General features: G+C 44.9%; 1 protein-coding gene across 1 annotated transcript in view; it reads left to right on the forward strand.

Moving 5' to 3' along the window:
- The window catches only part of LOC126085956 (zinc finger protein ZFP2-like), a 94496-nt gene extending 70976 nt beyond the window's left edge, over positions 1-23520 (forward strand). The window contains 3 exon segments of the mRNA XM_049901861.1: positions 3134-3229; positions 21544-23204; positions 23206-23520. Of these exon segments, the coding sequence (XP_049757818.1) occupies positions 3134-3229; positions 21544-23204; positions 23206-23421 (1973 nt within the window). The 3' untranslated portion in view covers positions 23422-23520.
- The last annotated feature ends 3729 nt before the right edge of the window (positions 23521-27249 follow it).

Consider the following 27249-nt stretch of genomic DNA (forward strand, 5'->3'; position numbering starts at 1 on the left):
CAATCTTATCGAGATAAATCTTAGCTTACCAAATTTCAGCTTTTCTCATTAACTTCTGAAATGAGCTTTTTGGCACCTCATAATGAGCTCGTGCCGTTTGTTCGTAAATATATTTCTCAATATTTTTCACTTTGACTTCAGGGTATATTAAGTTTTTGTTTTGGTTTAATTTCCAAATTGTTTTCCCCTTTTAAAGTTTTGGAGTTTATGAGGCCTACATGCTTTTCTCACATGTTGGAAACATTCTTTGTTACCTAGTAAGTAATTTTAAGAGTGTTTCAATGTGCACTTTATATTAACAGTCAAAACCTGGTTTAACCAGTTAGTCTAATATTTGCTTTTCTTTCCTTATGTCATCTGTTGGTGTATTGAGCTGTGAGCTGCTTAGATGATGTTCTCCATCTTCTCCAGTCCCTATCGTCCTTCTTCTACGAGCGTTAAAGGACGGGCTGGATTGACTTGGAACTTTGTTCCAACAGAGCCCATCTGTTCATGGTGGAGAAATTTGTTCAGAGTTTATGTCCAGAGCTGACCCGCTTTGGGTCAGCAGCATGTTGCACAGTTGATCACTCTCTGTGAAAATACTTTTTTCTTGGCTTTCGGAATACCACATGTTCTTTAAATATCTACCTGGACCTCTGTTCTTACCCTTCTTTGTCTACAGCCATGGCCTTTCCCTGTCATCTCATCTCATAGCTTTAGACATGTTGACATCTCCCAATTTCACCTCTCCAGCCAGACCTCTCCCCTGAAATTCAAGACTTAAGTGTCCAGCTGGCTCCTTGACATCTCTACTGGGGCCTCTCACAAGCATCTTCACCTTAAACCCTAAACGAGTTTCCCCTGCACTCATCTAGGTCTCGGTTAAGAACAGGGCTTGAAAATTCTTCTCAGTTATGGGAGACAGACATTTCGAAGACTACAGACCTTCCGGATCATCTGTCACTGGTCTCCTGCCTCACTGGTGTTTTGCCCTTCTGGGAGCCAGGATCCCTACTGCCTTGGGGCTTTCACATGTTGGTCCCTCTGCCTGGGTCTCTGGCAGCTCGGCTCGCATTCACCTGGCAGATAACGCTTCCTTCCTTAGCTCTTTGTTCTCATACTATCTTTTCAGTGGCGCCTTCTCTGAGACCCCATTTAACATTCAGGCCACTCCCTCAGCCCCATCCCTGGCCCATAATGCCTGCTCTGCATGTTTCCCTCTGCTCCTGCTTCTTCTACTGTCTGGATCCAGGTGACAGAATGGCCCCAGGGGAGAGCAGAGCCTCAGGTGGGAGGTGTGCTGGGCCTGGCTCCTCTGAGCTGACTCAGCCCTGGCTGCACACTGGATTGCTGAGGCATTTTGCAAATATTTGCTTGTGCCCTCTTCCCAGAGATTCCCTGGGCTGGGGCCCGGCTTCCAGAATATTAATGTGGCCCAGGTGATTCTAATCTGCTTCCACCATTGAGCACCAAGACTCCAGGTCCTCCATTTCTGAGGGTTAGACCAGTCCCCCTTCTAGGGGGAGTGGAGGGGCTCTGCTCTGCATGAGGTGTGGTGTCAGGGCTAGCCTGTGACCTGAAGGGGTGGGTCATCCCAGCCTTGATCCCCCTGCTGCAGCCAAGTGTGGGCTTCACCAGGAGGGGAGGGCAGTAAACTCACCTGTTGGTCTCTGTGTGGAAAGTTATTGTCCCTGAGTCCCTCATGGGACAGTGGGCAGCAGAGAACGTCTTTCCCCAAGTGAGGTCCTCCCTGTGTGTGTGGTTGTGGCACAGGAAAGGTGTGTACTGATTCTAGCATTTACCAGCTTATTTTCCACACTCAGGATTGACTTCTCAAGACTGATCTTGTCTGAAAATGAAGCCGGGAGGAAGAAGAAAAAAAGAGGCATCCAGAACGGCACATTCCCAGGTAAAAGGCATATTGCCGGTTGTTGGCTCTTTCCTCTCCTTCTCGTGTCCTGTGCCTCTGACAGGTCCTGTCTGACACATTTGCCTGCACTCACCCAGGTCCTTCCCTTAGTCCCCTCTCACCTCCACACAGATTCCATCTTTCGGTGACCCAGTGACTTGGGACTTGTGAAGAGGCGCCATTTGGGGAGCATCACGGGAAGGTCTTCACACCATTGTGATCCGTAGGGTTCTCATTGGCGGCTGATTGTTGGAAGTAGATTACCAGGCCTTTCTTCCTAAAAAAAAAAAAAAAACCCACTGTCGAGTTGATTCCAACTCAAAGCGACCCTATGGGACAGAGTAGAACTGCCCCACAGGGTTTCCAAGGAGCACCTGGTGGATTCGAACTGCCAGCCTTTTGGTCAGCAGCCGTAGCTCTTAACCACTACACCACCAGGCCTTCCGAAACAAAATTAGGGACACAAAACTTGCTCAACGTTATCTTCTGTGGATCTGTCAGAACTCTCACATCAGCCTCATTGGTCCTTATATTTCTTTCTCTCATCTTGTGTGAAAATAAGAACTGTCCCTTGTCCACTTGGTGAGATGTGTTTTTCATTACAGGAACTGTTGACATTCAGGGATGTGGCCATAGAATTTTCTCAGGAGGAGTGGGACTGTCTGGACCCTGCTCAGAGGGCTTTGTATAAGGACGTGATGTTGGAGAACTACAGGAACCTGGTCTCCCTCGGTGAGCATAACCTCCCTCCAGAAGTCAGGATCTGCCCTGTGTATCTTTGCATTTTCCCTTGTGAGTTTCTTGGAGGCCCCTGCCCTGCTTGATGGACTTTGAAATCCTTGTTCTTATGACAGAGATTGAACTTAGATTCGGAGATGAAAAGCTTCATAATGCAGCACCTGGCCTTTAGCCTTCCCCTTTCTTCCAATAATCTACACGCTTCACACTAGAGTAGTGCCGGTTCCAGAGCTTGTGTAAACACAAACCCTTTTGGCTAAACTTGAATACATGCAAGTCTCTGACCTTACTCCTGAGCTTTTAAATCATTGGTTCCTAGAAGAGACCTAGATAGCTGCGTATTCAATACGTTCCCTAAGCATTCAGAAGAAAGCAATCGCTGCATGAATTTTTAATATATTTTTCTAGAGACATCTGCGATGGTCTAAGGTGAACAAACCTGCATTGTAAGTTTGTATTCTGTAAAAGGTACAACACATCAAGTTCTTTTTTTCTCATAATCAGGAATCTCTTCTTCTGAGGTGAATATTATCTCCATTTTGAAGAAAGAGACAGAGCCCTGGACTGTGGAGAACAAGATGAAAATAGCAAAAAATCCAGGTAGGTTGGTGAGCAGCAGACCCTGCCAACGATGCCAATTGCGCATAACATTCCAGAGAAACCAAAATCACCCACCTCTGACACCACCAAAATGTGTGGTAGGTAACAAATCCCCTGCCACATACCAGGTTCCCGTGCCTGTCCAGTTCAGACCTCAGCTGCTCACGCAGCCCCCCGAGGCTGGGTCAGTGGTACCTGCTACAAGCCCGGGAGGCTACGTGACTCCCTCCACTTCAGACTAGCCAGCCCCAAATCTGGGGTTTTCCTCTATCCCCTCGGTACCAGCCACAACGTCGGGAGTCCACACACTTCCCCCTCTTCAGACCTGCTAGCTCCCCCTGTGCCTTTGGGTGTGATAATTCGCTGAAACGGGTTACAGAGCTTCTGGGAGATACCATCCCTGCAGTAACAACTTTAATGTGACAGAAAAGGACACAAATGAAGAGACACATAGTGTAAGGTCCAGGAGGGATGCCATGTCCTTAGAGTTGCCCTTACCTTCCCAAGAGCAGAGTTTGCTCTACCCAACCTGGTGGTGAGTCTCCATGTTCCAGGGCTTTTATAGGCCAGTCCACACACTCCTTGTCAGTTAGCAGGTGTGCTCCTTGTCAATGCCTGGGTGGTACTATCTAGCCAGCCTGGTGCCTTAAGCCAAAACCCATTGGGGTCGAGTGGATTCCAACTCATAGCAACCCTGTAAGACAGGAGAACTGGCCCATAAGGTTTCCAAGGCTGTAAATCTTTACGGAAACACTGCCACATCTTTATCCCACACAGCAGCTGGTCGGTTCAAACCACTGACCTTTAAGTTGGCAGCTGAGCACTTTAACCACTGTGCCACTGGGGCTCCCTTTGGGGTAGTCATTCCCACTTGGGAAATCCCCTAAGTAGTTTTTGCAAAAACAAAAGGACAAAAGGCCACACAAGGGAACGCACTGTACCACAAACCACCCTCTGGCCTTTTCGTCCTGGGTTCTTTCAGATATTCAGCATTTGGAGGGTTACCTTCCCTTCCCTGTACATTTGACCAACAGTATAACAATCCCAGTCCAAATCAGTCATTAACAGTTATTTCAGTCCATCCTCACCCGGTAGGGTGTAAACTCCTCCCAGGCCAAGGTCACTAAGGTCCACCACAGGCCTCCATCCCCTTGTCAATTTCCAAAAGCAGGCGTATCTGATACAGTTGAGCCAAGAGACCATATTTTTGGAGGTACTCACATTCACAGTTACAGCTTTTTAAGAATCACACAGTTGTATAGTCATATCAGCATCTTTCTCCACACTGTCTTCTCCAGATCTACCAGGAAAAGGGGAATCTATTCAGTGGGGGGGTCTTCCCTTGTACCCCTTCATTTTGAGTGTGAACACACACTCAGGAAGGTGCCCAGGTGAGCCTCTGGGCTCTCTAGAACCCAAAACAAAAGTCCAGATTGCTTTCTGCATCACACAGTGGGAATGGATGAAGATGTGAACATAGGTAATTGCTCATATGGAATCCACACCATTAAATATTGTTTGGGAAACTCTCCCCAAATGGAAGAATACAAATTTATTTCTTGTGAACTCTGAACAGAAATTTTTCTTCCCCATACCCTATCACTTATCACTCTCTTCAGACATGTGAAACTTCGTCTTCTCGTTCTGCAGTGGTGGTCCAGCTCAAGCAGAGACAGAGGCAGAGTGTTTCTTGTGACCTACAGCACGTTATTATCTGGCCCCGTGAGCTCTTTGGTGACTTGGCTTTGAGAGGGACAGGGTGGGCTGTTTCAAAGGGTCTTCTTGCCCCTTTGGTTTATCCTTCTGTACTTGATTCCATCTGATCCTCAGTTCTCAGTTCATACAGGTCAGAGCTAAGGCCTCTGTAGTCCTGACCCCAGAATGTATCCAGGTCCCATTCTCATTCCACATACTTGGGAGACCATCTCATGAAATGGGAAAACACTGGCTGCTCTTCATTGTATCTAGGGCCCCAGGAAGTTCTATGAGGCTGTCTTAAAGCCCTCACTGTCCATTTAGCTCTCTCAACCGTTTCTTCATTTCTACTTTTCCATGTTTCAGAGTGTGTGTAACTGGGGAGTGGGTTGAATCTTCTGAGATTGTTAGTCAGCGGTACTACAAAAAGCGTGGACAGATCCTGTCTCAGAATCACAGTCCTACACGGGGACCGTGTCTCAGTCTTTGAGCATGGGCAGAGCACATGTCACCTTATCGAGGACCTTACAAATTCTCACCCCTTTACATAACTCCAATATCTTCTATTTTTCTCCTTCCCCCAGACTCTCTACCTAGTCTGGGAATGGATGAAAACCTTGGCTCTTCTTGATTTTGTATTTTTCTGTTTGTATGCTTATATCTCTGAATCTTGCTTTTGAAATACACCTTCCTAGAGCCTGAAATCTCACCCCTTTTTTTCTCCTTAGACCAACTTACTCTTTGGTGATGGGTAAGTTCTGGTGGGCTCCCCCATGGGTGGGCTTACTGAGGAACAGAAAATTCTTGAAGGAGAACACTTACGCATGTTACAACGTTGACTTGCTATATATGTAAGTGCCCCTTGAAGCTACTGGGTACAATAGTCGTCATGTCCCCAGATGCTGAGATCAAGGAATGAGTATTGTTTATTACAAGAAACTTTCCTTCTCAAGAGTTGGAGGTTATAACTCAGCAGCCATTTTTCCAAAACCTATGTAAGCTCCAGAATTTTGTGAAAAGATAGTTACTCCTTTTATTTTTGTTTCACATGACTTAGTGCCTATTAAAGTTCACTTTTACCATTTAAGTGAACTGGATTTTTTAAGTTGAGAATTTGGGATATTTTGACAATGTACTTTTTTATTAAGTTCCTGTCTTGTAAGTTGCCATTGAGTGGATTCCAACTCATGGTGACCACATGTGTACAGAGTAGAACTGCTCTAGAGGGTTTTTAATGTTGTGACCTTTTTGAAGCAGATCACCAGGCCTGTCTTCTGAGGTCCCTCAGCCAGTTTGAACTGCCAGCCCTTTGGCTAGTAGTTGAGTGCTTAACCATTTGTGCCACCCAGGGCCGCTGAGTTAATTTGCCATCATTTGTTATATAAAGTCATTGATTTTTTATATAGTGTGGCGAGCCAAGATGAAAAATAGCCTCCTGCAGGCTATAGCTCTGTAAAAGTGGTGTGGGGGTGGCATCTGACCTCCTCTTCACGAGGCAGAAGGAGAATCAAGATCAACAGCCCAAGCCTGACTCCCATGAAGCGGAGGTCAGACATGCCTCCTCTCTCCACCATCTTTACCAGTTCTGATACCAACCATTCCTCCCACGGCGTTCTCTACTTCTCTGCTGGGTTTGATAATTCATGGCAGCGGTCACACAGAACTCACAGACAGTACTCACAATTATGGGGTGTATTAGTGAAGTAACAGTTTACAATTCAAGCTAACGAACACTCAGGATACAGTTTTTCCATCAGGACAGCCTCTTCCCAGCTGTTTTCCCAGGCACGCCTCTCTCTGGCCCCTTGGCCTCTGCCCTGCTCAGGCAAGTGTTAAAAAGCTCTGCTAGTTCTGCCAATAAGTGCCCAGAGGCACCCCACTCTACCAGTAATCCTAGGCCCTAGGGCGTTCAGCTTTCTCACTCCCTTGTGGGGGAAGCCTACTTCTCTGTCTCCTGCCAGCCTCCTGCTGTTCTCACCTGCCGCCATTCTTCTGCCACCACTTCTCCCTGTCTTCAGTGTTACAGCTCTCTGTCTCCTGGGTCTAGGAGCTTCTCAGTGCAGGGATCCTGGGTCCAAAGGACTCACTGTCTGCTCTTGGCTGTTTTTGCTTGGTAATGGCGGAATCTTCTTCCTGCCTCTGGGATGGCTCATTTCAAACCCAGCAGGATGGCATAACTGACCAGTCCCCTTGATGGGCCACAATTACCCTGTATGCACAGTCCCACCGAATCACTTGGATGGGAGTTACAAGACCATGGCAAGAAAGGCCACATTGAAGTGATCCATTGCACTGTGAGTGCTCAGTAAATAATTGGCATTTTAATAAGCTTTATTTACCTACATAATGGTTAGGGACAGAGATGAATCAGATTCATTATGGGGTCATTCAGACCCTCATACCAGGGTGAGTTGACATAGGAAACTTCATGTACACACCATGGCCCCAAGATACATTGTTGATGAAAGATTAAAGAAAAAAAAGGTCTAGGAGTTTTAAACTTTAAAGTGCATGGAAAATAAGAAAGGAGGTAAGAGCAAGGGGCCTTTGTTTAGCTGCACCTGGCCTGACCATCCTGTTGCCAAGAAGATGTCTTTGTTCAAATTCAAACAGCATAGCAAGCCTGTGACCATGTGTGTATGACCAGAAAGAACATTCCCTCCATTCTATCTACAAGATTAATTTTGTAAGCCTTCCTTTTCTGATTAATGATATGGCAGGTTAAAAGTCACCAGGAGAAACTGCCTCCCTTGGGGTGCATATGTAGTACAATTAAGTAGTGTCTTAGTCATCTAGTGCTGCAATAACAGAAATACCACAAGTGGATGGCTTTAACAAAGAGAAATTTATTTTCTCACAGTGTAGTAAGTTACAAGTCCAAATTCAGGGTGTTGGCTCCAGGAGAAGGGTGTCTCTCTCTCTTGGCTCTGGAGGAAGGTCCTTGTCTTCAATCTTCTCATGGCTGAGGAGCTTCTCAAGCGCAAGGACCTGGTGTCCAAAGGACGCGCTCTGCTCCTGGTGCTACTGTCTTGGTGCCATGAGGTCCCCAACTCTCTGCTTGCTTCCCTTTCTTTGCATCTCTTGATAGTTAAAAGGTGGTACAGGCCACACCCCAGGGAAGCTGCCTTTACACTGGATCAGGGAGGTGACCTGAGTTAGGGTGTTACAATCCCACCCTAGTCCTCTCAGCATAAAATTACAGTCACAAAATGGAGGACAACCACACAGTACTGGGAATCATCACCTAACCAAGTTGATATACACATTTTTGGGAGGACATAATTCAATCCATGACAAGTAGTCATGGATATAGTGAGAGTGAAAACTCATGTTGGGGAAGTAGCCACTTTCCTTCAGCCCACCCCTTCAATTCCAGCATCTTCTGAAACTTTTGATCTGTTTGGGCGTCCTATGCCCAGCTGCCTCCTCGTATGCAGCATAGGCTGGTATCCCTGTGTCTCTTAACGACCTTGACAGCCACTGTTTTGGTGTAACAGCACTCAAGGAAGGCTGTAACACATTTAATCAGTCCCATGAATATAACTCCCAGTAGGATGATCAAGCCTGTCGGGAGAATTGAATGCAACCACACACCCCATCCAGCTGGTAGCCAGCTGAAAAGTTCTTGGAAAGAATTGTCTGGGGTACATAGGCAGCTTGGACTCCTTGCCTGACCACCTCTTGGTGTATTTCATGGAAGCTGTCATTTACAAAAACATAGCACTGACCCAGCTAGAGCACCGGCCCCTCCCTGAGAGGCTAGCAAATAGCCTAAGCCCAGCTGATTCGTGCCATTTCTCTGTGTAGGTTCTCTAGTGCTCCTCTGAACTTATTGATGGCATCTTTCAGTTTTAGTGTAACCCATTCTAATACCATGTGGAGGCAGATGATGTACTGCCCTGCACAGGCAGTGGCATCACCGGTTTCAAGTGGGAAGATCCCCACGGTAGAACACCCCATAAGTGTACCCGTTGTAAGGGGTTTTTCCCAATATCCATTGAGGGCTGCATCCCAGGAGCCCTGGTGGTGCAGTGGTTTAGTGCTCGGCTGCTAACTGAAAGGTTGTTTATTCAAACCCACCAGCCCCTCTGTGGGAGAAAGATGTGGCAGTCTGCTTCCGTAAAGATTACAGCCTTAGAAACCCTATTGGAGCAGTTCTCCTCTGTCCTATAGGGTTGCTGTAATCTAAACAGGCCAAAGTTGGTTCTGTAGGCTCAGTTTGATCTGCTCCTTGGTACCAATTCCTAAATTGGCCTGCAGGGAGTTGAGAATGCAAAGTTAAGGCAAGGACTCCATAACTAACATAGCAGCTGCCTGTCCAGTTGGTCAGAGACATTTTGTATGCTCTGTCGGCATACATAAAATACTGTCCCTGATAAACCCATATGCTGTTGTGTCTTTAAGTATTGCCCAAGGGATGGGAGGTAAGCTCCTTTGGAGTGGCCAGTCATGGTCCTGTTTAACCAGCAAGCTTCTGCATCTTGCCTCCAGCAATCAAATGTCACATTTTGAATTTTTTCAGTTAAATCACAGCCAGCCAGTTCACAGCTGGTGAGATCAGAGAAAGCCACAAAATTACCAGATGGGGATTTATCAGGACAGACAGTGGAGGTATTCTTAAGCCAGTCACTTCCCTCCCACTGAGTGATTAGGCATGAGGCATACTGCACACACGCTTGCCATGCCCATCACTTGGGTTTTAGTGAAGCAAAAGTGTCCTTCTGCCAGAGTGGCCACTTCAGAGGGCATATCACTGAATGCCACAGGTGGCATTACATTCCCAAATGTAACAGGTCCGGTAATGTGCAGGTGGGAATGGTGACTGGCTTGCATCTCAGTGGTGTGATCCACTGCGTCGGCCACAGCATATGTCAGCTGCAGAAACGAGTTAGGGTGCCAGAATGCTGTGCCGCTGGTAGCGCTGTACAGAAGGAAGCAGAGACATCGTTAGTGGTCCGCACCTCCTTCCTCCACCCCTGGACTGTGTTGGACTTCCAAAGTAAACAGTGTTCTCTGCCAATCTGGATAATGGTATTTTGTCCCTCAATGGTCACTCAGTCAGTCTGTTCCTTTCCGGAGGCAACTACCTTTCCTTTATACCAAAAACCCAAAACCACACCTGTTGCCATCAAGTCCATTCTGACTTGTAGCAACCCTATAGGACAGAGTAGAACTGCCCCATAGGGTTTCCAAGGAGCACCTGGTGGATCCGAACTGCCAACCTTTTGGTTAGCAGCCATAGTTCTTAACCTCTGTGCCACTAAGGTTTCCTCCTTTTTACCATTTGTTGTTAATACGGGCCTGTATTTTGCTGCCAGGTTCAGCGGTGAGTAATTGTCTCTGTTGTCCCATCACCACCCATAAGTAGCCTACAATTCCTCCTAGACGGAAAAGGGGTCCTATCAATGGGACTCTTCCTTCCCTCAGTTTCCTGTATCTCACCATTGGGTCCCACTGGGCCAGTCCATTGGACAATTGCTCCGTCTGTATTTAAAGCCTCTCATCCAGCTTCAGCCAAGCCATGCCATTTCCTGATGGCTATGACCTCTCACTACCTGGGGAAACTCCATGAGAGTATTACTGGGACCCAATCAACACCATCCTGTAATGTTCCCCGGTTGTCTTGTTTCGCTTTTGCCCACTTGGTATGGAGGTGATCTTCTGAAAAACTCTATCCCTAATCTCTATAAGTATATGGCTGGATCACACCCGCTGAGGTTGAGGGAATCTCCCATCCCCTTCCCCAAGAAGCAAGACAGGGCTTTTCCCTTACCCTTACACCACTGCACTATTTAGTTTCCAAAGGGCAGCAGGGAGTCAAACCAGCCATCCAGTAAGTAAGTGCATTGTTTTTGTAGATTCATGGCAGTTTTCTTTTTAGGTGGCCATTAAAATTTTCTGTGGCTCCCACTGCTTGTGGGTGGGAGGGTACATGGAACACCCACCTAATACCATGACTACAAGCCCAGGATTGTATGCTCTGGGCAGTAAAGTGGTTACCTGGGTCAGAGTAATTGGCACCTGGATACGCAGACACTTGACAGCCTTTTATCTAAAGTGTCCCAAGTGTACACTGCATTTGCTCGACAACAGAAAAAGTCATGTCATATCCTGAAAAGGGGCCCAACACTGTTAGGGTGTAGATGCAGCCTTGTGAGGGTGGTAGAGGTCCTACGAAATGTACCTGCCAACACCTACCTGGTGCTCTTACGCAGGTCTGTTGCTCAGATGCCCTTATAAGCATGGGATGTAGCTGGCAGACTTTGCACCAGTAGACAGCAGTGGGAGCTTCCAAACGAGTCAAAGGGATGCCATGATTGGTGGCCCAGGCAGTCATAGTCTCAGGATTGTCATAGCCTTTGTGGTGATAGATCCAACTGGCCGCTGATGATAGTTGGGAGATCCCCTGATGTCCTGTAATCCCTGGTCTGGGATGTCTTCTTCCTTTGCTTCACTCTGTTACTCCTCCCCAGTGGGGACCTTCCCAGGTGGGACATCATCTTCTATGGGCTTGGCAAACGGCCTCAGTGCAAGCATGATTGGCTCTGTGGTTCCTTGATTATCTTTCCGAGGGCCTCGACCATGAGCATCAATGTGAGTGACAAACAGTTCCTGGGCAATCGGCCAACTGCTGCTGTAGCTCTCGCGCTGCAAGAGCCATTAATGTTCTAGTCTGTGTCCCTCAGGGCACCCAATCACACTGCCAGCCCATTGGTCACTGCTCAAGAGTCAGTGTAAATGTAAACAGACTTTGGTAAGGAAAACTGTATGGCCATAACTACAGCAAATAACTGCCCGTTGAGCACTTTTCTCCTTTCCAGCGTTAGTGTTGTTCTGTGAAACGGGCAGGGAAACTGCGGCTGCTGCCCAGTGCATCCCCAGAGGGTTACGCTTAGCTGAGCCACCAATAAACCATTATTACCCATCCTGGGGGACATCCTCAAGCTGCGGTCCCCATTGTGCTGTGGGGAACAGCACATTATGTAGGGTCTCATCTGAGCCCTGTTCTCCCCTTGGGACATTGGCTACCAACTCACGGAGTCTGGACACTCCCTGCGACTCGGCATCCCTGGTCTTGAGGGTGCCATTTCCATTTAACAGTGCTTTGCTGTTGGCCTCTTGCAGGGTGGCTGTAGGAACCAACACACCACCCAGAACATGATCAAGATTTCTGGGTGCATGAGCACCTCCAATCCCTGAGTAACATATTCTGTGTCGTCTTAGTCATCTAGTGCTGCTATAACAGAAATACCACAAGTGGATGCCTTTAACAAACAGAAGTTTATTTCCTCAGAGTAAAGTAGGCTAAAAATCCAAATTCAGGGTGTCAACTCCAGAGGAAGGCTCTCTCTGTCTGTTGGCCTTCTCATCAGTCTTCCCCCAGACGAGGAGTTTCTCTGTGCAGGGACCCTGGGCCCAAAGGATGCTCTCTGCTCCCGGCACTGCTTTCTTGGTGGTATAAGGTCCCCCAACTTTCTGCTTGCTTCCCTTTCGTTTTATCTCTTGTAAAATAAAAGGTGGTGCAGGCCACACCCCAGGGAAGCTCCCTTCACATTGGATCAGGGATGTGACCTTAGTAACGGTGTTACGATCCCACCCTAATCCTCTTTAACATAAAATTACAGTCACAAAATGGAGGACAACCACACAATACTGGGAGTCATGGACCAGCCAAGTTGATAGACCCATTTTTGGGGATACATAATTCAGTCCATGACAAGTGTCAGTGAGGACCCAATAGCATGCAAGTAATTGCCTTTCAAAAGGTGTACACACAGTAGCTGCCTCTGATAACTTCTTGTTCCAGAAACCCAAGGGTTGTCATATACCAGTAGAGGTCTCCTTTTGCCAGAAGGACAAGTCAGCATGAGTCCGTGTGGCCGATACCTGGAGCTCAAAAGGGGAGCCTGGTTGCCACCGTCTTTTTAAAATTTTGGAGCATTTGCTCCCATTGGATGTAGCCTGCTTTTTTGGTCAGTTGACATAAAGGAGCCAGTAAAATTCCCAAGTGGGGAACGTGCTGTATCCAATTGGCAAAAAGGCCAATGAGTTCTTTTTTAGTAGGTAGGGACCTGAGGGCTTGTAGCTTTTCCCAGACTGGTTTGGGAATTTGCCTCTGTGCTCCTGCCCATATGCTCCCCCAAAAGCTTACCTGAAAAGCTTATCTTGGTTCACAGTCCACCCAGCAGTTTCCAGGGTCCTGAGCATTATTCTGCAGGGCTGTTAATACTGTAAACTCGGTTTCTCTAACCAGCAACACATGACCTATATACAGGCAGTCCTAGATTATGAACGCCTGACTCAAGTACAACCCATAGTTATGAACGAGCCCCTGTAAAGTTTGTTATGTTAAAAATTAGAGATACATAAAACGATTCCTTGTAACAAATGGATGCTACTTTGCGACGACATCGAAACATTATTATTGTATTATTATGTTAAAGATGTTTTAGTGTATCTGGAAGTGTTTCTTTAATGTTTTTTATGTATAGAAATGTATACTTTATACTGTATACGAAGACAGACATTTGACCAACTGATGTTAGATACAAACCATACCTAACTATTCCAACTTATGTACAAACTTGACTTGAAAACTGTAAAAATGGAGTGGTGGAAGCGTCTGGCCTCCTCTAACTTCACAAGGAGGAAGGAGAACCAAGATCAACAGTCCAAGGCTCAGTCCTATGAGGCGGAGGTCAGACATGCCTCCTCTCTCCACCATCTTTACCAATTCTGACACCAACTGTCCCTCCAACGGCACTCTGTACTTCTCTGCTGGGCTCGATAATTCATTGCAGTGGCCACACTGAACTCACAGACAATACTCAAGATTTTGAGGATTATTAGGGAAGTAACAGGTTACAGTTCAGGTTCAGGAACACTCAGGATACAGTTCTTCATTAGGATAGCCTCCTCTCAGCCGTGCCCGGAGGCAAGCCTCTGTCTGGTCCCTCCGCCTCTCCCCTGCTCTCGCAAGTGTTACAGAGCTCTTTTAGCTCTACCAGTAAGTGCCCTAAGGTACCCCACTCTGCCGGTAAGCCTTAGCCTAAAGGTGCTCGGCTCTAATCCGTGAGTGGCAAACCTAGCTCCGCCAAGTACCCAGAAGCACTCTACTCCCTGCCAAACCTGCCCGAGGGCACTCAGTTTTCTCACTTCGTGGGCCAGGAAGCCCACAGTCTTTTTTCTCTGCTGCCCATCTGCTGCCACTGTTTCTCTGCCACTTCTCACCATCTTCACGGTTACAACTCTCTCGGTCTCCTGGTTCCAGGAGCTTCTTAGTGCCGGAATCCCAGGTCCAAAGGACGCACTCCACTCCTGGCTCTTCTTTCTTGGTGGTGGTGAGATTCTCTCCTCCCGCCTCAGGGATGGCTCATTTTAAGCCTAGCAGGGTGGCAAAACTGACCAGTCTCTTTGTTAGGTCCCGTATACATTATTTGCATAGTCCCGTGTGTGAGTCACAGAGACTATGGCTAGAAGGGCCATATTAAGCAATTAATTGCACTGCAAAGACAGACATAGGAACGGAACTCATTTGTAATCCGGGAACTGCCTGTGGTAGAAATACTGCACCCTTTCGGGCCATGTTAGTCCAGCCAAGTCCTGCCCCACCCACTGGTGGCACACAGCGAAGGAGTTGAGGTAACCCTGGGGAGCACTGTAAAAGTATATTGTTGGCCACCCCATGTGAAGGCAAACTGATTTTGATCCTCCTTCTGGAGAAGAGCAAGCCCTGGTGGCATAGTGGTTAAAGCACTTAGTTATTAATCAAAAGGTTGGTGGTTCGAATCCACCAGCTACTCCACAGGAGAAAGATGTGGCAGACTGTTTCCACATAAAGGTTACAGCCTTGGATACCGTATGGAGCAGTTCTACTCTGCCCTATCGGGTCACTATGAGTTGGAATCAACTCGATGGCAGTGGGTGTCATGTGGGTGTTCTGGAGAGGAATGCAAAAGAAATCATTCGCCAGGTTCACTATTATAGTCAATATGTCAGGGACAGCTGGGGCCAGCAGGGGAACCTCCGCATTTAACTTGCAGTAGTCTGTGGTTAGGCTCCAGGTTCCTCTGGCCTTCTTGACTGGCCACGCCGGGCTACTGGAAGGGGCGATGACTGCCCATAAAGCCCTGGCAGGGAGTAAGTCTTGTATTAGCAAGGTAATGTCCTTTTCCCTGCCTGGTATTTGGTATTGTCTTTGCTGTACCATCTTCCAGGGCTTGGGAAGTTTCAGGGGCAGTCTGTTGCTGACTCGTCCCACAACAATCTCCAGGATCTGTCAGGCCAGGGGACCATATCCCCTTAGGTATCTATGAGCACTGGTTGTACACTGGTACAGGAGATCTACATCAACAATACATACAACAGAGGGAAACGTGACCACTGGTGCGTCAGTAGGGCCAAAAGGACCAACCCACAAGTGACCTCCCTCCCTGACACCTTCCTTCTGTGGCTTAAGCCACTCAGCTGGACCCATTTTCCTCACTCTTCTATATCTCCTGGAATAATAGTCACTTGAACCCCTGTGTCTAGCAGAGCCACATAGGTTTGCATAACCCATAAAAAACTCTGTGCTGTCAAGTGGAATTCAACTCATATGACCCTGTAGGACAGAGTAGAATGGCCCCGTAGTGTTTCCAAGGCTGTAATCTTTGCAGAAGCAGACTGCCACATCTTTCCCCCATGGAACAGCTGGTGGGTTTGAAGTGCCACCCTTTCACTTAGCAGCCAAGCACTTAACCATTGCACCACCAGGGTTTGAATACCTCCCCCAGATTCCACCTGCAGTGGGGCATAGGGTCTCCCATCTCTCAGGGGAGCATGAGGGCCTTGGCCGCACCCCTATTCCTGCTTTAACTTAGACACGTTAGGATACACAGAAGACTTGGGCTCATGTTTAGAGTCCTCCTCACCCTCAGATTCCCCTGGCTGTCCCATCAGAGCCAAGGGAAGCACCGGCAACTCCTCTTGTTCTTCATGGACAGTTCTAACTTATGGGCCCTGTGCATACCAGGAGGGTGCTTTCCTGCACCCGATGCCTTATAGAATGGCCCTCTCTATTTTGTATTTTTTCCACAGCTCTGAATTTGGGAGACCATCTATCAGACTTTTATCTCTCTCTTGATCCAACAGCCATAAAAGCACTGCCTAGTGCATGGTGGCCCCAGCTGGAAGCAGGAGGAGGGATTTGGAACACCCACCCACGCCATCCTGGGTCCCTGGGAGAAGGGCCCCTACTTGTTACTGCCATCACTTTTTTCTTCCCAGAGGAGAGGTCTGATGATCTCCAAGCCAAGAGTGTACAATACCTTTCCCAGTGGTGATTCCAATATAAAACAACATCACCAGTTTATTGTTCCACTGGGGAGGCCCCTTTTCAATGAAATCAATACTTCTATGCGACAGTGGGGTCCGATCTAACTCGAGTTGTTGGCAATCAGAGCTAAACACCAGTTTACCCATCTCCTGGCACAGGGTCATTACTGTCTCCTCAGTCTGCTGGGATTTGGTAGTATCCCTGTGGCAGATCCCGCAAACCTTTACCCCATGCATAATCCAGTCAAATAGGGGTTGAAAAGGGGTTTCCTCTGCTGGGAGTGGAGGCTGCTATTGTACCAAAGTGTCCAGAGCCACTGGCACGCTGCCAGCCACTGCCGCCTCAGCAGCCAGAGGCTGTGGGTCATTTAGCAGAAATCAGGCAAGAGCTCGCTGCACAGTAGGATTAACAGCCAGCCTCCCTACACTCAGCCATGCTGACTGGTTTATTAAAACTGTGCCCTCTCATGGAGATCGGCCAGCCAAATTAAGAGATCCACTCCTGTCATCTTCCCATGTTGTTTTTAGGTGCCATTGAGTCAGTTCCAACTCTTAACGACCCCATGTACAACGGAATGAAACATTCTCTGGTCCTGTACCATCCTCAGTCGTTACTATGCTTGAGTCCATCGTTTTAGCCACTGTGTCAGTCTGTCTCGTTGAGAGTCTTCCTCTCTTTGGCTGACCCAATACTTTACCAAGCATGATGTCCGTCTCCAGGGATTGGTCTCTCCTGATAAGATGTCCAAAGCAAGTGAGACAGAGTCCCACCATTCTCATTTCTAGGGAGCATTCTGGCTGTATTTTTTCCAAGACAAATTTGTTCATTCTGGCAATCTGTGGTATATTCAACATTCTTCACCTTCTGCCCATCCTTAATCTCCTCGATCTCTTTTTTAGTAAAATTCGGTACCTTAGTGGGTGATGTGGCCTGTCCATCAGCACTCACTGCCGTTCTTGCTTAATCACGGGTCTAAGGTGACAGTCCTTATCATCCCTTGTCCTAGTATGGGTGGTCTGCTTACAGGTGTGCTCTGAAGGGCTGTGAACCTTCATTCACCAGGAGGTACAGTGTACTTCACATCCTCCAGCCTCCCTAATCTCAGCATTTATCCATCATGCCAGCCCAGTTGGCATAATGAGGTATACCAGGATCCCATTTATCACTCGCCTCCCACCAGAGGCGAGGGAATGCCCTAGATCAACCATCTCCGAGCCAGATCCTCTGCTTGGATCAGTAGGAGGGGGGTCATTCTTCAGTTTGGACCACGATGCCATATCAATTATCTACTTCATCAGTGTTGCTCGTAACACCTGCATTTTCCACAACATTTCTAAAGGTCCGATAATTACATTCTTCACTTAACATATGAAAATGAATTTGTTTTCATCTTCCTTTAAAACAAATTTTGTATAACATTCACCTGCTTCTTGTTAATTCACATTCCAGTGCTGTCTTGTTCTTTGGGTCATTTAGTTATTTGCCCCTTAAGATTGCTTAGAGGGCAGTGATTGTTCAGTGGTAGAATTCTGGCCTTCCATGCTGGAGACCTGGGTTCGATTCCCAGCCAGTACACCTCAAGCACAGCCACCACTCCTCTGTTAAAGGAGGCTTTCTTGTTGCTGTGATTCTGGAAGTGGGGCTTCCAGACTAAGATAGACTAGGAAGAAAGGCCTAGCTATCTGCTTCCAAATATCAGCCAGTGTTAACCCTACTGATCACAATGGTTCAATTCCATTGTGCATGGGGTGGCCAAGAGTCATGGGCCAACTTGATGGCAGCTAACAATAAGTTCTCCTGATGATATTTATGATTTTATAATTTGTTAATTTTTGGATAAGTGTACATGAATTACATTGATGCAGTTTAATTATATATCTATTAGTATAAATAGTGGGAGCACACCTGAAAAGATACAACTTCTTGAATAACTATAACTTAAACTATAAGAATCAGCATCAGGCTGGCTCCACTTTCCCCGTTATCACTGATAGAGCCTTCCCACGGCACTGTCTACTGCATTTGACAATTTGTTACCACATCCATAAAATTCATGGAAACACCGTATCTGTGATAACAATATAACAAACCGATTGCCATGGAGTCAATTCTGACTCATAGCAACGCTATAGGACAGAGCAGAAGTGCCCCATAGGGTTTCCAAGGAGGGACTGGTAGATTCGAACTGCTGACCTTTTGGTTACCAGCCGAACTGTTAACCACTGCACCACCAGGGCTCCCAGTATAACAAAGAAGGATATGAACGGGGAAAAGTAGAAATGAAAAAATGCAAAGGACAGATTTGGGAGGGGTCCCAGCACAAAGCTTCAAAAGAAATGAGACCTAAACATTTCAAGGAGGGCCTGTTCTACGCCTTCCCAAAAAACCAGTGTTCACTTTCAAATGCTCCATGATGCCTCTCTGGAGCAGCAGTGCCCCCTGCTGGGTCCATCTCTGGAAGCTGACATGCCCTCTGCCAGTGTACAGCTGCCCTCAGCGACCTCTGCTCAGGGTGGCCACTGCTCTCAGAGTGTTACAGCACTCAGTAGGGATTCATCCTTCACACTCTGCTGCCACTGTTCAGGTTCACTTGTTTTCTCCGCCACTCCAGGTACTGTCGCAGCTGCTGCCTCCGTTGCCATCACACCTCTAAGTGTGTTAGAGCTCTTTTACCTGGGTCTTGAGGTTTTCCAGCACAGTGGCTGCTGTGTCTTAATGGATGTGCCACCCTCTCAGCTCTCAGTCAGGAAGCCCCCCAAATTCTTTGTGTTTTACTCAGGCCCACTGTCCTGTCTAGCCACACAGCTACCACTTCTCTACCCAGCCCACTGACTTTCTGGTCGTTGCTGACTGCTTGGCTTTCTACCAGGTCTAGGTCTCCATCAGTGTTACAGCTCCGTGGCAGGTCTGGGCGAGTTCTCAGCACAGGGCCTCTCTGTCCTGAAGGACGCACCTCCCCTTCTTGGGGACCCCCAAACTTCTGTTTTTCAATCATATTGGGCATTTCTTGTCAGCTTCAAGGTGGAGCCTCCGTTGCGGGATTGGAGCCCAACCAATCCTTCTAGTCAGATTGTAGCCCACACAGCCCTCCTGTCCAGATTGGAACCCAACCAATCCTCAACGACCTAGGGAATGTCAAAAAATTTAAGCCTTGTCAATTACCAGGCCAAGCCAGACAAAAGTAACAAACCTTCAAGTTGTTACAACTTACCTAGGAAATACAAACACAGGAAATCCCCTAATGGAGTTGTCGTGTTTTTTCTTTTTTATTTTATTTTATTTTTTGCCACAAAACCAGGGCAAAAAGTCCACATAAGGGAACCCATTGCACTGCAGCCCCTCAATTTATGTCTCTGTTATTGCAGGGGTTTTGTTAAGAGATCCAAACATATGATTTCACATAATTCAAGTGGGCACCAAAGATGCCTTTCTCCTTTAAAATAACAGACAAGAAGAGTTGGCTTCAAAAAGCTCGACGTGCTAAAATTGTGAGATTTCTTATTTTTAAGTATATTATGCAATGAATCATTTAGTAGGTTATTTTTCTTCATTATTGCAATGACATCCTTAAAAAGCTTACACCTTAACAAAGCCTCCTCCTAATTGTTTTCCCAAGTCAACTCTTACCCACTCCTTTACAGACACCCCCAATTTCCATGGAACCCCCGCACCACCACCACAGGGCACATGCTTTATAACGACAGACCTCTACACATGACAGCTAGCTTAGACAGCACTGTGGTCAGGTCCCTGTTTAAGTTAACAAGTTCACAAAGTGATGAGTCAGGTTTTGTTTTCCAAGGGAGATGGCAGAATAACACTAGTAGAGACAACTATGGTTCTATACGTCCCTTCAAGCATTTCTAAGCTTCTGGAATTTGCTGTGACCTGTTGTAATCTATTCTGCCTGAGTGGACACTAGTGTTTAATGCCTAAGAACATGTTATCTGAGGCTGCAGACCCTGGTTCAAATCGTGTTTCTCTGATTTACTGTCTGGGTGAACTGGGGTTAGAGACATAAAACCCTACGGGCTTGGCTGTCCTCATTTGAAAAACAGTATTTTTCAAGGATTTTTAAACAAGTTAATACTGTTAGATTATATGAAATAATCCACGATCTTTAGTAAGAACTCAAAAGTTAACCTTTGTTTAATATCAATTCCTGTCATATTTAATATGAGATTGGCCTTTACCTCTATTATATCTTGTTTTCATTTTATAATTTGTTCCCTAGCAGTGCTGTCTCTGGCCCTTTATGATAAGTTTTCAAACCACACGTTCTGTATTACTTATATCTTGTGGCCAAAGAACTGTATAATTAAAGAATACTACACAGGGAGTTGGTCTGTTTCTTGGCTGTTACATAACTGTAGGCATACAAATATAGTGGTAATTTCTGTCAACCCAACTTTTGTTCTTTTAATATTAGGTATTTATCTGAACACCATATTTGAAAAGTCAGGTATTCTCAACATATTTTATCTTCCTCATACTGTGTACTCCTTCTGGATAAGGTGACTTTTTTTATTCTAAAGAGGGAATTCTTTAGAATTCCGTAGACTGTAATTTTGTATATTTGTAGTTCTTACCATGTACCTGCTGGATTTATCATGGATTGCTATGTTTTACGTATTTTTATTATGATTTACAGTTGATGATTTTTCAGTATCTGCTCTGGAATATAATTTCGATGCGCCAGTTGTTAACATTGCAAAATGTCTATTCTGCATCGACATAGATAATGGATTTTTATTTTGCTTTTAAACAGGTATTCTAAAATTCTTCCTAATTTTTTCAGTGCTTGTTTTTCGTTCTGCAGTTCTGAATTATCACTTGTCCATCTTCTTCATTAGGTAACTTTATTGTGCGTTACTTACTATTATGTCATATAGGTCTGTGCTTTACCATTTATTTCTGTGTAATAATTATGTATCAACATGCATTAATACGATATTTTCTTCAAATACGAAGCATTCACATACCTACATCCAGTGGTGTATGCTTTAGGGTGGCAGTAGAAAAATACTCCTTTCTGTAGGACTTACGTGTCATTAGTGTAAGTGGTTTGGTCGTAGGGTGTTTGAAACCTGGCTTCCCTGAAAATAACTTGAATTAATGTAATCACCTTTTCTTTATTAAGGAATCCTTTTAACTTTGTGTTCCTAAATATTTGAAGACCGTGATTGAGAAGTTTCATAAGCCTGTTCATTATAAGTATTGCTTTTGGTATAATATGTTTTTCAGTATAAAATATTTTCTTCCTATAGTTAATAGGAAACCTGTGGTTCTTTATATCTTCTAGATGTCTCTCCTACATGTGTCATCATGAAATTACCACCAAAAGAGACGATTAATAAAGGAGAGTTATACAAGACAGTGATGTTGGAAAGACATGAAAGTTATGGCATCGAGAATTTTTACTTCAAACAAATCAGGGAAAATATTGATGAGTTTGAGAGTCAGTGGACAGGTAATAAAAGAAATGACAAAGGAATGACCATGCCCCATAACAAAAATCTCACTTTTAGAAAAGAACCACATAATAGAAGAGATGAAGGAAACAAGTATATGACATGTTTTGAAAATAAGATTGGACTCAGCCTTCAGTCACATCTGGCTGAGCTGCAGAGATTTCAGAGTGGAGAGAAAATGTGTAAGTGTAATCAAGGAGAGAAATCTGTCAACAGTGAGCCTTCAGTTTCACCACGTCAAAGAATTCCTCCTAGAGTCAAAACCAACATTTGTAATAAATATGGGGAGGTATTCATGCATCCTTCGTTGCTTACATTACACCAGAAAACACACATTACAGAAAAGACTTACAACTGTAATGAATGTGGGGAGGATTTTAGCCAGATGTCAATGTTTGCTAATCTTGAGGGAGTTCATTCTGTGCAGAGACTTTATAAAGGTAATGAGAGCACCAGAGCCTTTAAGTGTGGATCAGACATCACTAATACCAGAGAGAAACCATATAAATGTAAGATATGTGGCAAGTTCTTTTGTCAGAATTCAAACCTTGCAAATCATCTGAGAATTCATACTGGAGAGAAACCTTACAAATGTAATGAGTGTGGCAAAGCCTTCAGGTGGCGCTCGGTTCTCACCAAACATCATAGAATACACACTGGAGAGAAACCACACAAATGTATTGTGTGTGGCAAGGCTTTTATCCATAGATCAAACCTCGTGGAACATCAGCGAATTCATACCGGAGAGAAACCTTACAAATGTAATGAATGTGGTAAGGCGTTTATCAATAATTCAAGCCGTGTGGAACATCAGAGAATTCATACAGGAGAGAAACCTTACAAATGTAATGATTGTGGCAAAGCCTTCAAGTGCAGCTCAAATCTCACTAGCCATCAGAGAACCCATAATGGAGAGAAATTATTTAAATGTAATATGTGTGGCAAGTTCTTTAGTAAAAATTCAAGTCTTATGACTCATTATACAAGTCATACTGGAGAGAAATCTCACAAATGTAATGAATGTGGTAAGGCTTTTCTTCATAATTCCAGCCTTGTGGAACATCAGAGAATTCATACTGGAGAGAAACCTTACAAATGCAGTGAATGTGGCAAAGCCTTTAGGTGGCGCTCAGTTCTCACCAAACATCATAGAATACACACTGGTGAGAAACCACACAAATGTAGTGTGTGCGGCAAGGCTTTTATCCAAAGAGCAAACCTTGTGAAACATCACCGAATTCATACCGGAGAGAAACCTTACAAATGTAACGAATGTGGTAAGGCTTTTATCAATAATTCAAACCTTGCAGAACATCAAAGAATCCATACTGGAGAGAAACCTTACAAATGTATTGATTGTGGCAAAGCCTTTAAGTGCAGCTCAAATCTCACTAGCCATCAGAGAATCCATAATGGAGAGAAACCATATAAATGTAATGTATGTGGCAAGGTCTTTAATCACAGATCAAGCCTTACAACTCATCATAGAATTCATACTAGAGAGAAACCTCACAAATGTAATGAATGTGGCCAAACTTTTGTCCAAAGTGCGAGCTTTGTGGAACATCAAAGAATGCATATTGAAGAGAAACCTTACAAATGTAATGAATGTGGTAAGGAATTCACCATGTGTTCATACCAGTTGGTTCATGAAGAAATTCATACTGGAGAGAAAACATACAAATGCAGTGAGTGTTGGGAAGCCTTAAATATGGCTAACACCTCACTAGATATGAGAGAATCCATTACAGACAGAAATTATATAAATGTTAAGTACATGGCGGAATCTCTGAGTAGTGCAAATGGTTAACTGCCCAGCTGATAACGGAAAGTTTGGAAGTTGAAGCCCACCCAGAGCAACTCAGAAGAAAGGCCCAGTGATCTACTTTACAAAACTCAGTGATCAAAATCCTCATAGAGCACAGTTGTACTCTGACACCGTGGGGTTTCCACGAGTCGGAGGTGACTTGATGGCAACTGGTAATGTATACAGCAGAGGTCAAGCTTAACAACTTCTAATTTTTTAATTTCTATCTCCTGTGATTTTTTCTTCTACCCACCTTATCCCAATTTGCATATTTAATTTGTATATCTTCCCTGTGTTGCTCCAATGAAAAAATACAGAGAATTCATAAATCAAGGAGTTTTTTTGAGAATAATGACAAACTGCACACAGGGAATAGATACAAAGTATATGCTCTATAAATATGAAGAACAAGAGCCCCTTTAAGTCTTTAGTTCAGAGAAATAAGATGAAAAGATCAATTTTTATGAGTTTCCCCTTAAGAATGAACACACACAATGGATTTGTGTATGTGTGTGCGTGTATACATAAACAAGAAACTTTACATATTTGGAGCCCCGGTGGTGTAGTTGGAAGAACTCGGCTGCTAACCAAAAGGTTGGTAGTTCGAATTCACCAGCAACTCCTTGGAAACCCTATGGGGCAGTTCTACTCTGTCCTGTAGGGTTGCTGTGAGTAGTAATTGACTCGATGACAGCGGGTTTTGGTTTTACATATTTACTTCTAAAATCATTTTTTGTTAATTTTCACTAGTGACCAATCAACAGGAATAGGATAGACTGATTTTTCTAGCACTGTTGTAATAAAGTACCACAAACTCATGGCTGAAAACCACAGAAGTATATTCTCAGTTTTGGAATTTAGAAGTCCAAATCAAGGTATCGGCAGGATTGGGTCCTGTGGAGGGTTCTAAGGGAGAGTCTGTTCTATGCCTCTCCTAGATTCTGGTGATGGCCCATAATCTTTGACATTCTTTGGCTTGTACATACATCATTCCAATCCGTGCCTCCATCTTTACGTGGCATTCTCCATGCGTGTTTTTTCTTTTAAGGACACCAGTCATAAAGAGATTAGGACCCACCCTTGTGATCTTAACTAATTATATCTGCTAATGACCTTATTTCCAAATGTCATAGTCACAGATACTGGTGATTAAGACTTGAACATATTATCTTGGGGTCACAATTTAGCATACAACAGAAGCTCTATCAAAATTTGGTTTGGATACCAAAATTGATGCCCCACACCCATGGGGTATGAGAATATTTATTACAAAATTAGAGCAAGGAAGGGTGACTTGCTTGGATTTTTATGGTGGTTAGGGGGCTCAGCTGATGTGAGGGTAAATACGTGTGATTCGAACTTCCTGGTGGCACCAAAGGAGAGAACTCTTGGGCTTTTTCATAAGCTTGCCCAGATGTGGAGCACAAGGGAAAGAGGGAGGGGTCAATCTCAAATGTTGTCAGTACTGAAGCATCAAAAATGGAGTCGAAGTCTTTAATACAACATTGAATGTTTGCTCTTGAAGTTCCTGATTCCTTGGTTTGGAAAGGCAACAGTTTTTTTCATGTCAATAATTTAATCCATGCGCTTTTCTACTGCACACATGAGATCCTTCCCACAATAGCATTGTTGAAAGTGCGTGTGAAATACTGTTTAGGTAAATTGCCTTAGATGCTTTTATAGTTTCTTGAAAATTAGCTGTGTGGAAGTGTTCATTAAGCTGTGAATGAGGAATTTTACTAGAATAGCAATTTTTCAGAGGCTATGAAGATGTCAATTTGAGATTATTAAGAATATGTTACAAATTTTTCAATTCCTTGCCTTCAAGTAGCTTGTATCCTGGGTGAAATAACCAATAACTGAATAAAATATATGATAATAAGTACAGTGAAGCTGTACATTTTATGGAGTGGAGAGTAACAGGGTATACTAATTTAAAAGGTGTGTTCTGGGTATATGCCTGTATGATAAATGTTATATTTGAACATAACCCTGGCAAGATTGGGCTAGCTGTCTATAAGGCAGGAAAGCAAGAAGTCCTGCTCCAGGTCAAAATCTTTTGTGTGATCATCCAGGCCTTACCATAGGTGATGACCTCACTTTGCCAGGGAGGCCTCACTGTGGGAAGCTGCCTTCCCCTCAGCAGTCTGGGTACATAGCCAGTGCATTGCTGTTTTCTGAAGGAAGCTGTTGTCGAAGACTCAGCCCTCCCACCTCCAGACCAGCCATGCTCATAGGCATTTTTCAGGTGCTGCACCTGAGACCTGAGGGCTGTAGCTGAGACATTTTTCTCCACTTTCAGTACATGTCTACTCGCAACCCTCCCCCACTCACTCCTGGTAACTCTCAGGAGTGGTTTTTTTGGAGCTCAGTGACAGTGAGATGATTCTCTCCACCTCTGCCACATCCACCTGATCCTTCCCCAGTGGGGGGAAATGGAACACTGGGGAACTAGCACATCGTTTTGCTTCTTACTTGCACCATCACAGTAATTAAAGACTCGGTTATTACTTGCAGGTTGGCTAATTGTCCTAATTGAACACCTGATTGCTCAATGAAAGGCAATTAGGTAGAGGACTTATTAAGAGAAGATTCCCAGGATGGGAACATACTTAACCATGATTGAATAACTTAAGAGGATTGGTGTGTGTATTGGTGAGGAGTGTGGTATTACATTTCTATTAAAAACATTTTTAAAAAAGGGATTTATTGTGGTTTCTACTTTTTAATTTTTTTAGGACTTAAAAGTCATGGTCTATATAAACTGGTTTTTTATATTTTTGCTTGTTGATGCTTTTTAATAATATTAAAAAAATCCCCTATAAAGCTTAAGATATAAGTTGTTGGGTGCTATCAAGTCGGTTTTTGACACACAACCCCATGTGACAGAGTAAAACTGCCCCATTGGGTTTCCTAGACTATAATCTTTACGGGAGCAGATAGTCAGGTCTTTCTTCTGTGGAGCTGTTGGACAGGTTTGAACTATCAACCTTTCAGCAGCAGCTGAGCGCTTAACTTTTGGGCCACGAGGGCTCCTTAAGATTTAAGTAGTGGATCCATATCATGAGGACTTGTTTTGGAAATGCGTGATGAACAAGGTCCTTTGAGGCAGCATCAATAATGCCTGGGGGGACATTGGTGGAGGGAAGGGGTGAGAGTGTAGAGAATTAATTAATGGAAAGAAAGTAAATATCATTTGTCAAAACTATCAGAGATTTGATCCCGATTCTGAAACGGTGTTTTAGGTCTGTGATAACACACATGGCTTTATGCTGGGATAATGGCTCATAGTGATTCAGCTGAGTTCCTCGGTCTCCTTGGAAGCGTTCCTTCCATGCCCCTGGAGTTCTCCATGACCTTTTGTAATCTGTACTGCTTGTGTGGGTGGTTCCACCCCTTCCTGGGACAGGAGGTAGCAGTTGCAGCAGTGGATGAGGTACACCGCAAGCCAGTAGTGCCCAAAACCCTATTCAGCAGATGATGCTGTAGAGACAATTTTAGACACTGTTAATACAGAACCTCTGGCGAAAGAATCTTGGAACACTATACTTGGAATTGTGACCTGCGGGCTTCCATAAATGAATATAAGGATCAGGACAAAGCTGGCTCCTATGATGCAGAGGTTAAAGATATCCCAGATGATCGATCAGCTTTTCCAAATTGCTGTACCACTTGGTCATCTCTAACATCAGCTACTCCTCCTGCCTTCAGTACTCTCCCTCCAATCTTT

Source organism: Elephas maximus, chromosome 11 (assembly GCF_024166365.1).
Source record: "Elephas maximus indicus isolate mEleMax1 chromosome 11, mEleMax1 primary haplotype, whole genome shotgun sequence".
NCBI classification, from domain to species: Eukaryota; Metazoa; Chordata; class Mammalia; order Proboscidea; family Elephantidae; genus Elephas; species Elephas maximus.